The sequence below is a fragment of the Desmodus rotundus genome, chromosome 8 (assembly GCF_022682495.2).
Source record: "Desmodus rotundus isolate HL8 chromosome 8, HLdesRot8A.1, whole genome shotgun sequence".
Classification (NCBI taxonomy): domain Eukaryota; kingdom Metazoa; phylum Chordata; class Mammalia; order Chiroptera; family Phyllostomidae; genus Desmodus; species Desmodus rotundus.
Genome location: NC_071394.1, coordinates 126,804,566 through 126,814,652, shown reverse-complemented (window position 1 = coordinate 126,814,652; position 10,087 = coordinate 126,804,566). Strand labels below are relative to the sequence as shown.

The 10,087-nt window shown below is 58.3% G+C and overlaps 1 protein-coding gene across 6 annotated transcripts in view; it reads right to left on the bottom strand.

Moving 5' to 3' along the window:
* Positions 1–8,081: 8,081 nt before the first annotated feature.
* The window catches only part of VIPR1 (vasoactive intestinal peptide receptor 1), a 29,140-nt gene continuing 27,134 nt past the window's right edge, over positions 8,082–10,087 (bottom strand). For all 6 annotated transcript variants that reach the window (XM_024565873.4, XM_045199958.3, XM_024565875.4 and 3 more), the window contains one exon: positions 8,082–9,486. In XM_024565873.4, coding sequence (XP_024421641.2) covers positions 9,295–9,486 — 192 coding nt within the window. In that variant the 3' untranslated portion in view covers positions 8,082–9,294. The remainder of the gene's footprint in view (positions 9,487–10,087) is intronic.

Genomic DNA, 10,087 nt, shown 5'->3' with positions numbered 1-10,087 from the left:
TGAATGTGCCACCCCCGCTCATATGTTGAAGTCCTGACCGCCCCCCTCCCACCTTAGAATGGGGCTGTATTTGGAGACAGGGTCTTTAAAAGGCAATCAAGGTAAGATGAGGTCCAATGGGTGGGCCCAAGTCCAGTATGACTGCTGTTCCTGTAAGAAGAGACTAAGACAGACACGGAGAGATGACCATGGCAAAGCGTGGAGAAGGAGGCCGCCTGCAAGCCAAGCAGAGAGGCCTCAGAAGAAACCAGCCCTGCCGACACCTTGGTCTCTGACTCCCAACCTGCAGAACTGTGAGAAAGTACATTTCTGTGTTTTAATCTACCCAGTCTGCCATTCTTTGAGCTACCTACCCAAACGGAGTGTGCACATGCCTTGTGATGTGGAGACTTCGCCCCTGGGTTTATGTCCCTGGGGCATTCTGCACAGATCCCTGAGGGGCCATGTATGAAGGCAGGTGTTTGCTGTAGCATCATTTGTGTTGAGAGGAAGCTCCTGTGTGCCCCTCACGGGCAGCCAGTATGCACCACGCAGCAGGTGGAAATACCAGGTTAGAGTTAACCTAGTGGAGTGGGTGGAGCTTCAAAATGTAGAACGGAGAGGAAAATGACATTTGTGTGATTAGAAATAAATGCACACAAAATGGTAAGAGATTTTGCAGGAGTACTCATATATTTAAAGAGATACATGTTCAATGTGTTTGAACGGTTGTCTTCCAGGGGCCAGGAGCACGGGAGTTAGGTATGGAGGTAATGAGGAGTTTAAAAATAATAATAAAAGAAGGTCAGCGGTCCAGCTCCTGAGGCCCCAGGAGAACCAGCTGCCTGCATTGCTCCTGGAGACCCTGCCCTGGGTGTGCCCAGGCCTGGCTGGACTTGATGAGGCTGGGAAGGCCTGCCTTTGTGGCTCTACTCTCCCCATGCTGCCAGCGTGTTTGTCCCTCAGGGGCTTCTTCAGTGGGCCAGTGGGATGGGAACTGAAGCCAAGGCCAGGGACTATAATGGCTAGAGTGGGCTTGTGGAGCCTATGGGGGCCATAGAGTGGGGACAGCAGAGAGGAGAGGACTCCAGAGGGGAAAGCAGGTGAGTGCAAGCTGGCCCCGGCTACTGGGGACTCTCTCCTTCCAAGATGCAGTCTGTCTGACCAGTAGTTTCCTGTTGGAGATGTTTTCCCATGTGAGGCCCTGAGCTGACAGCTCTCACAGGGACAAGGAACACAGCTGCAGGGGGACAGAGGTGCTCCCAAGGCAAGGCCTTCCTCCCTCCCCCGAAATAGCCTGCTTTAGCTCCGGAGCCAGAGTGAGAGCCTGGGAGCTGAAGCCGAAGGGGGGCAGGACCACCATTGCCCTGAGGGGTTAGTCCAGGCACATTTTCCGAGGCCCCAGGGATCGGAGCAGGGGCCAGGAGCACAGGGCCAGCTTTGGGATGGACTTTCTCACAGGGCGGCCCAGCAAGCCGTGGGAGGCAGCTGGCCCTCTGCCCCGAAGGTGTGCAAACAGAGCTCGGATGTGCCGGATGGGCCCTCGGAACATGCTGTCTCCCTCCGGAAGACGTTGTCTCGTCCTGGATGCTGGTGCCCGTGGGGACATCTGCCTCTCTCGCCAAGTGCCTCCTGTGCGTCCATCCCACGGGGCAAGCCCAACGCCAGTTGCAGGAAAGAGCCTGTGCCAGCTCTCGTTTGAAGAGTAAATATTAGTCTTTTCAAGAGCTGCTTGTTCTCTATCACTCGGCACCGAGGCCACTGAGCCAGGGCGGGGTGGGGGGTGGAGGACCTCTTGGTCCCCACACCCAGATGGAGTCTGTGGGCCCAGCTCACTGCTGCTGTGTCCAGGCAGGCAATCACCTGAGCTCTGGAATCCCTTCCCAGGGGAGATTCGGACATCCTGACCCCCAACCCCTAGTGCGCGGCTCTGCTCACAGGCTGTCCAGGCGGTTGCTGCAGGGGCAGGGACCGCACGTTTCGAGCTGGCCCTGCAGGTCTCTGGGCCGAGCTCCGACCTACGTGGTTTGACATCCTCTGATTACCAGGAAGGGGGAATGACCTGCCCCTGCTCCACTGTCCCCGCTTTGGGGAGGCCTCCCGTGACCACCCCCTTAATCTGGCCTCTCATCCTGCTTGCCTGCTTCTCTCTTCTCTCATTGGTTATCTGACTCCCACATTATGGGGCCATGTCCCAGAGGGCAGGGCCCCTCCTCTGTTGCTGCCATGTCCTCTGTGCCTGGGACCAGGCCTACAGTTAAGTGCCCAGTAACTTTCTGCTGAATGGATGTAATGATGTGAATGCTTTGAAAGTATTAAACAGATGTAATTCTTTTCCCCTAGCCCTTGAAATTGTGCTCCTCTGAAGCCACTCCACCACCACGACCCTGGGGAAGGGCGGGTGGGTGAATGCCATCTCAGGCAGAGGAAGGGAGGCCACCGCCAGCTGACAAGTGGTGGGAAAAAGAAGGGGATGGCCATTTCAGACATGTGTCCTGGTCTCACCTGCTGGGATGAAGTCTTGAGGGGAAAAACTGAAAGCTGAAAATAGAGGGGAATGTGTCCCACTCTGCATTCGGAAGCCGGCGACCCTTCGGTGGCCCTGTCGGATAAACATGATGGAGGCACGCGTTTGATGGCAAGAAGGGCTGAGTGGGCACCACCAAGCCTCCCTGAGCTCCCAGAAGCCTGGAAGGGACCGAGGGGCCCTGTGTGCTCCACAGGGCATGTGGAAGGTGGCTGCGGTGGAGCTGGTGGGCCCTCCAGGGCTAGTGGGACGGGAGCCCGCCACAGAGGCCACGGCAGGGGCAGCTCGCACGTGGGGCCAGGTGGAGGCACGGTGAGACTGGAGGGGCCTGAGGGGCCAGAGCGAGCCAGGGTGGGGCTGGGTCAGCCAGGGCAGGCCCTGGGGCCTCAGCCACGAGGACAGGCTCTGCATGCCCCAACCGCAGACTCCTGCCGTGGGCCAGCGAGTGTCTGTGAAAACTATGGGGTGAAGGGCAGCACCAGGACCTTTGTGTGAGGCTCCTTTTCTCTGCCACCCAGAAGCCACCTGTGTTGGACCCTCTGCCTTGTATCCTATCGATGTACCTTTGCCAGTTCCTACAGGAGTAACTGGATAGCCCCTCGCCCCAGCTGCACCTCACAGTCTGCCCCAGAGCTCCTCTGGAGCCCTGGATGGGGCGCCTGAAGGAGCTGGCCTGTCACCCACACCTGCCAAGCCCGTAAGGAGGAGGCGCTGGCGTGGGCACACCTTGAGCAATATATGGTGGGAACCAGCAGTTAAGGTGCTCCTGTCCCTCGGGAGGACAATTCTGGGGTGCATTCTGCCCGCAGCTCAGATGGTCCCAGTGGAAGTGAGGTCCCCTTGCCACAGCGGTGACCAGCTCAATAACTCTCCTTTATTTTGGCTGTTCCCACTCTCCTGTTCCCCATCCGTGTTTCCTAGTCAAGGGCCCTTGAATCAGGCTCTGTTTTCTGGGGACTCAGGTTACCAGGCCACCTGGGCCTCTGTGCTAGAAATCGCCTGTGGCACTGGGCACCCCTCTCTGACCCCTTCTGCAGTCCCCTGCGTTGCGCAGGCTGGAAGACCAAAGCCTGCCTTTCCCAGATGGCCTCGCTGCTGGGGATTTGGGTACAGCGTAGGCTCTGCCAGATCCTTTGGGAGAGGGGTGAGAGGCATAGGGAGCTGGGGGGCCCTTCTTCCTGCAGCGTGGCGGCTGATGGGTGGGACCTGGCACACACAGGTTTTTGCAGTGGCTGGACACTTTGTTCCTTCCCCTTTCCTGTCACCAGCTGAATGGGTATGCCATGAGGACACTGACACTAATTCCCTGCAAGGTGCCGGCTGGGGTGGTGAGACCATGAAGTGTAGAAGTACGCCCTACCTCCCACTCCTCCAGATCTTTCTACATTCAATCCCCTACTCTACATTTCCTTCTGCACAAAATCCCTAGCGTTTTCTCTTTCCTGCGCTGACCCACGGCAGATGTGGTGCCCTCACCTCTGCCACGCGCTACACCACCGGGCTCTGGGGGAGGGGATCAGAAAGGCCACCCGGTTACCCAAAAAGGCACCCGAGAAAAGATGGGGGTCAGACTGCTGGTTGCCCACTCAACAGCCTTCTTCCGAAGCAGATCAGCTTCTCTTCTGGAAGCCAGGTCGGTCCTGCAGCCTGGGCTGGGGAGTGTGACCCAGGCCTGCCCCAGGAGCCTGAAGACAGTATGCAGATGGTGGCCTCCGGGATATAGCCTGCCCTCCTGAGAAGAGGAGACACACAGGAAACGTTCTCCTTCCTGCCGGGGATGGGGTCCTGTGAGAACGTGATGCTTGGGGCGGGGGCAGCGATGGCCGTCTCACCGTCATAAGGTGGTAAGTCTGCGGACGAGAATCAACTACTACAGAGGGCAGGGTGGACACGAGGAAATACCCAGGTCTATGGGGCATTGTTGAGCTGCCGAGTTAACCCTGGAGCTGCATGCTTCTGGTAGGTGTCACCCCCATGGGACCTTGTCCCTCTGAGCCATGCGGAGGCCAGTTCCGAGCTCTTCCAAGTCCTCTCCAGGCCCACATGTTGGGGCTCAGGGGCCCGGGACCTCTGCAGCTGAGCAAGTGAGGCTTTGGGTGTAAAAGTTAAGGAGGTGGCCCAAATTCGGCAATCAGGATAAATTGTATTAAAAAAATCAAAACAGATGCAAAAATACACAATTAACAAAGTATCCAGATTTTAAAATAAAGAGACTAAAGAATCAGGGCTGCCACCTGGGTCTGCCCTACTTGTGTGTCCACACAGGGCACACCCAGTGACTGCCCTGGGTGACAATCCACCTCCTGAAGCAGGGCTCTGGGGTTCTGAGAACTGGGTTCAAGGCCGGGCGCCACCAATGACTTGCTGGGGATCCTAAGCAAGCCCCTTCCCTTCTCTCTGGACTTGGGTTACCCCGTCCTGCATGGGGGCTGGGGCGTTGCCAGGGTGGCCTGTCCTTCTCATCCCCACGGCCTTTTGAGGTTACTGTCCCTGTTCCTGGGAGGCTGCGTTTCCAGGGCCACTGACTCCTGGCTATTAATATCTCGGCCATCCCTGGCCTGATCAGGGCATTTAATGACTGCCAGCTGTGGCCCCGGCCCCCTCCCCCGGGAAAGACAAGAGCAGTTCCTGTTCCCACATGGGAGGGGGGCAGGGAGGAGACAGGGTCATCGCTCATTCAAACAGGATCTGGGTGAGTGGTGGGAATGGAGGGACTGACACTTAACCACGCTCATCCCACCCTGGCCCATCACACTAGACAGCGGGGCCTGGGGATGGCCTCCCGGTGCACCCCTCCCCCACAGGGCTGCCTGGGCTTCTCACCTGGGGCCCTTCTCAGCCACCAGAGGAGCCTGCCCCAAACCCACCCTCATCCTCTTGGCCTCATGGAAGACGCCTCCACTGGGTTCCTGCTACAAAGGGCCCCCGGCACCTGCTTACCTGGATTCAGGTGCCCCTGGTACCCATAAGTCCCATCAGAGACTGCCCTGATGTTGCCTCACCTGGAAGCTGCTCCCAGTCCATTCTGCTTGCAGACTGGATGCCCCCCACCCCCTGGGCAGCCCATGCCCTGGGGTGGCCTCTGCCACCAAGGGGATGGTGGCCCTGTGCACCAGGATGCTGCGGGGGGTCGGGGGGGACTCCTTGGCTTTGTCTTCCCAGGAAGTGACCACCTGAGTTAACTGGCCTTTGCCCTTAAGAGCTGGGGTCAGAGCTTGACCGAGGGTGAGGGCCTAGCCTGTGACCAACCACGATACCTGGTTCTACCTGGGGCCCCAGCTGGGTCTGGGGCAGGGGCTACTCTGTGCCACAGTGGCCCTGAAGGCCCTGCTCTGGGTCCCCTTAATCCCTGGAGCCACCGATCCCGTGGCCTTGCCACCTCCTCCCTCTTCTCTCTCACTCTGAGATGGAGCCGAGGAGAGTGTGGGGGGCCCTAAGGCCAACCCTGGTGAAGCCCCTCAGGTACCCACCAGGTGGCAATAGCGATGAGCTGGTCTCACCCCGCAAGGCCCGAGGGGTGAAGGGAAGAGGGGGTGCAGGTGAAATTCATTTTGTGGTCACCCTACTCCCCTCAACTTCACAGGCAGCTGGGGTGTCTGTCTGGGCCTCTGCAAGGCCATGGAGGTGTTTCAGCTTCTCCCTACTCCTGAATGCCCACCCCTGGGCGTTTCACACCCCCCACCTCTCAGGGCAGGGCCTAACCCATGCCCCCATGGTTTGTCCCTGCCTTGGGTTTCTCTGGGTGTTATTCACTTTCCACCCTCCAGCTGATAACTCTGCTCCTCCCCCCAGGGCTCTCTCCTAACCCTAAAGCCCTGACCCACTAAGGTGGGATTTCGAGCCCTGGATAGGCTGGGTCCAGCTTAGTCTGGGGGCACCTCCTGGTCTATACAGCCCTCAGTCAGCCCTTGCGATCCCTGATCTGGAAGGTGGGGTGCTGCCCTTTCCTCTGCAGATACTTTGCTTCTAGGCTCTGTTGGCTCCTCCCATTTCTCCTCTTCCCCTCCCCCTCGTCTATCAGCCTGAGCTCATCCCTCAGTTCTCTGACCTTTTTTCTCAGCACAGCCTTCATCTCCTGTGTACCGTTTGCCCCTAGATGCCCGGAGCTCCCCCTACAGCGGCTCTCTTCCATGCGAGACCAGAGGACAGAGCAAGTGGCAGAGGGCTCTGGGCAGCCTCCTCCTCATCAGCAAAGTGACCTTAGCCAGGAACTAAGCTAAGCCATCCAGCTCTCTCCCCTATTGTGCAGGTGGAGAAACTGAGGACCAGAGAGGGGCAGGGACCTACTCATTGTCTTTGAGAAAGTTTGACACAGAATCAGGACCAAAAGCTGAGGGCTAGGTCTTCTGGACCTCACTGAGCAGTGGGGGGTGGGGTTGGGGCGGGGGGGGGGGTGCAGGTGGACAAGGTCTCTGGAGCCAGTTCAGGGGTCCCTGAGTGGGGAAGGGGAGAAAGGAAATCAGAGAGACTGAGCGACGTGCCCCAGCTGGGCGAGGAGAGCATGGACTCACTGCCTGTTCCCCATCTCTCATCCCCCTGCCTTGGATTAGGAGGGATGGGGACTCTCAGGGAAGAATGGACCGAGCTCCAGGGGTCCCAAATGCCCTAGCTCTCCCCCACTCGCACCTCATTGGTTAGCCTAGGAAGGGGAGGGGAGAGAGGGGGCTGAGAGTTCTCTCTCCAGCTGGCCAGGCGGTGCCTTAAGTCAAAGCCAGGGGCACTGCCTCCTCTGTCCTACAGCTGGCGACCTGCACAGGGCAGGCATGGAGCACGGTTCTAAATGGGGAGGGTTTGTCACCCCGGACATGCAGGATCTCAGATCACATAGGCCCAGGACTGCCCCTGCTCTGGGTTCATGGGCACTCTTATCCTGGCGACCCTGGACTTGGGCCTCTGCAGCGTGCTGGCTGCGGCAGTCCTTAACGGGCCCTAGGATGGTGGTAGGTAGCCCAAAACTTCGAAGGAGCCTTGCAGCCAGCCCGTTCCAGCCTCTTGTTACCAGCCTGCCATCCCTCTCCTGCTCCTACAGTAAGAAAACCTCCTTGCAAATTTGCAGGATGTGGAAGCCAGGGAGGTCAGCTTAGGCAATGGCTTTGGAGACACCTCTTGCTCGCTGACCTCATCTACTTGTCGCTCCTGCCTCTCTGTCTAACCCTTTCTGTTAGCGGTATTGTCTCTGCTCACCTGTTTGGGTGACATTTGCGCTGTCCTCTGTCTTCTTCCTCTTGGCTGAACCGTGGTGATGGCAACATGGTCCCTTCACAGCCCGCGGGCTCCTTGATGGCAGGAACGGCTGCGGCCTGTGACATGCTCACAGGCAACCGTTTCTGGGACCGTGGGCAGCTCTGTTGGCTGTTTTGTACTGATTCAAGACTAGAACTGTCTCTATTTGGCAGGATTTGGGTGGGGACCTGGTGTAACTCTTTCTCGCCCAGAAGAAAGAAGCTACCCCTCAGTGAGATGTCAGGTGAAGACCCTTAGAACGGTGTCTTCTCACCTGGAATGTATTCCTGCAAGTGGGAAGCTAGTCCCCACCTTAGGCCACACGGAAACATCAACCACCAGGGAAACCAAGCCAATCCGACACAACATTTATTGCTGCACAAGCGCGGGTGCTCTGGCTGGGCTGCGGGCAGGAAGCCTTGACCTCAGGGTGCAGGGCAGACACACAGCACCGTGACCACCAGGCGCTTGTCTGGGTGATGGATGGGCCACAGGACGACGACTCGGCCACACTGCAGGGAGGGTTGGGTGGGAACGGGGCTGCCGGGCTGGGGGTAATGACAATCAGCGGTGATACAAATAACCAAGAGGATCCAGCATGTTACAAGATATAAAAATAGCAGTAAAAAGTCTGTGCGTTCACTTGCCCATTGGCCAGGGTTGAGTTCAAGTCCCGCTGTGTGACAAGACCAGGTACCTGCTCTCTGTGACACTCCGTTTCCTGGTCTGTGAAGAAGGGACAGCAATTCCCACCTTGCTGGGTTGATGTGACAACGAGGGACCCGTGAGTGCACATCTCTGAGCCTAGTTCCCACAGTAGGCACCATAGGTGGGCAGCCAAGCGCATGGGTGGCTTTGGTGGCAGTCTCCTCGAATTGTTCCAAACATCCTGGGGCCGCTCCACTTCAGCAGGGACTCTGAAGATAGCTGTGCTCCCCGAACTAGAACTCCATTTCCCAAGCGCACCGGCCTGAGGCAGAGCAACTCACTCATCTGGAGGGGCGGGCAGCTAGAAGGACCCTGGGGAGGGGACTGCATCTTCAGAGAGATGCCTGGATGGCAATGCTTAACCCAAAGGACTTGACAGCAAGGTTGGAACTTCAGGCACTGTTGAGGTGATGGTGCTGGGTCACGTTTCAAGGGCCAGGCCTTTGACAACCATGTTCCCACTGTATTATTTGCGGGTGGGTGGTTGCCTTCCTGGATAGATCATGAGAGGGGGTGCAGTCCCTTAAGAATATGCAATTTTCTTGCCATTGATTGGCAGAGAGGGCTTTTGAGGGAGGAGTCTGATGACTGCACTCCACCCCACGTCTTCCAGGGTTCGACTCTCAGGGCTCTTGCTTACTCTGAAGCGGCTCCAGGTCTAAGCACCCTTCTCTCCCTAGGCAGGCGCAAGAGCAGCGCTCTCCAGGGGCTTCCGGACAGTAACCTGGGGGCCAGGGCAGCCTCTGAGCCCAGGGCTGGGGCTGGCCTTGACCCAAGCAGGCCTCTGTCCCCGGTGCCACTCGGGGTGGGTAGGCGTGGGCGGGTGGGGCCTCCCTGGGCCCCTGGGCGCCTGACAGTCAGACCAGGGAGTCCTCGGCCTGGAAGCTGGAGAAGCGGCGTGCGCTGGGGCTGACGCGGGTCAGCAGGGAGACTTGTGTGCTGCACGTGGCCCCGCTGCTGCCTCCTGGCGGGTACTGGTATTTGGGGCCACAGCCCAACACGCCCTGTAGGTTCCAGCGCCGCCACTTCCGCCGAAGCTCCGCCTGCACCTGGGAGAAGAGAGGGTGGTCACACCTACAAAGGCTTTTCCACTGCTGATTGGGCTGTTCTCCAGCTAGGATGCTGAGCCAGCCAGTCATGTGCCCTTGGGGAGTCTAGATTGAGAGACCGGGATGCTCCCTTGCCAGGGAGCAGAATTGGGATCCGTAGGGGCCAGGGTCAAATCAAGGCCTTGGAGTGTGGGGGGTGGGGAAGGCAGAGGAGATGGGAGAACACAGTCAGGAAAGGAGAGGCATGCTGCCTGGGGGTGGCTGTACCCCCATTCTTCTGATCCCTGCCCTCCAGCTCACTTGAGCTCATGCAAGTGGAGTTCTGTGCTTTGTAACCAGGGCTTCGCTGGAACTTGGCCTTCAGTGGCTGCCCCCATCTGTCCCCACTCACTCTGCACACAGCCACTTAACAGGCACTTCTCAAACTCCCAGGGTACACAAGTCTTCTGGGGGAGGGGTTGGGGTGGAGGTTACTTAAAATGCAGATTCCAAGCCAGCAGGTGTGGAGTGGGCCAAGAAATCAATATTCTTAACTACGTCTTAGACGCCACCGCTGATTTCCTAGTCTGAGGACCACACTCGGAGCAGCAAGGTCTAACCC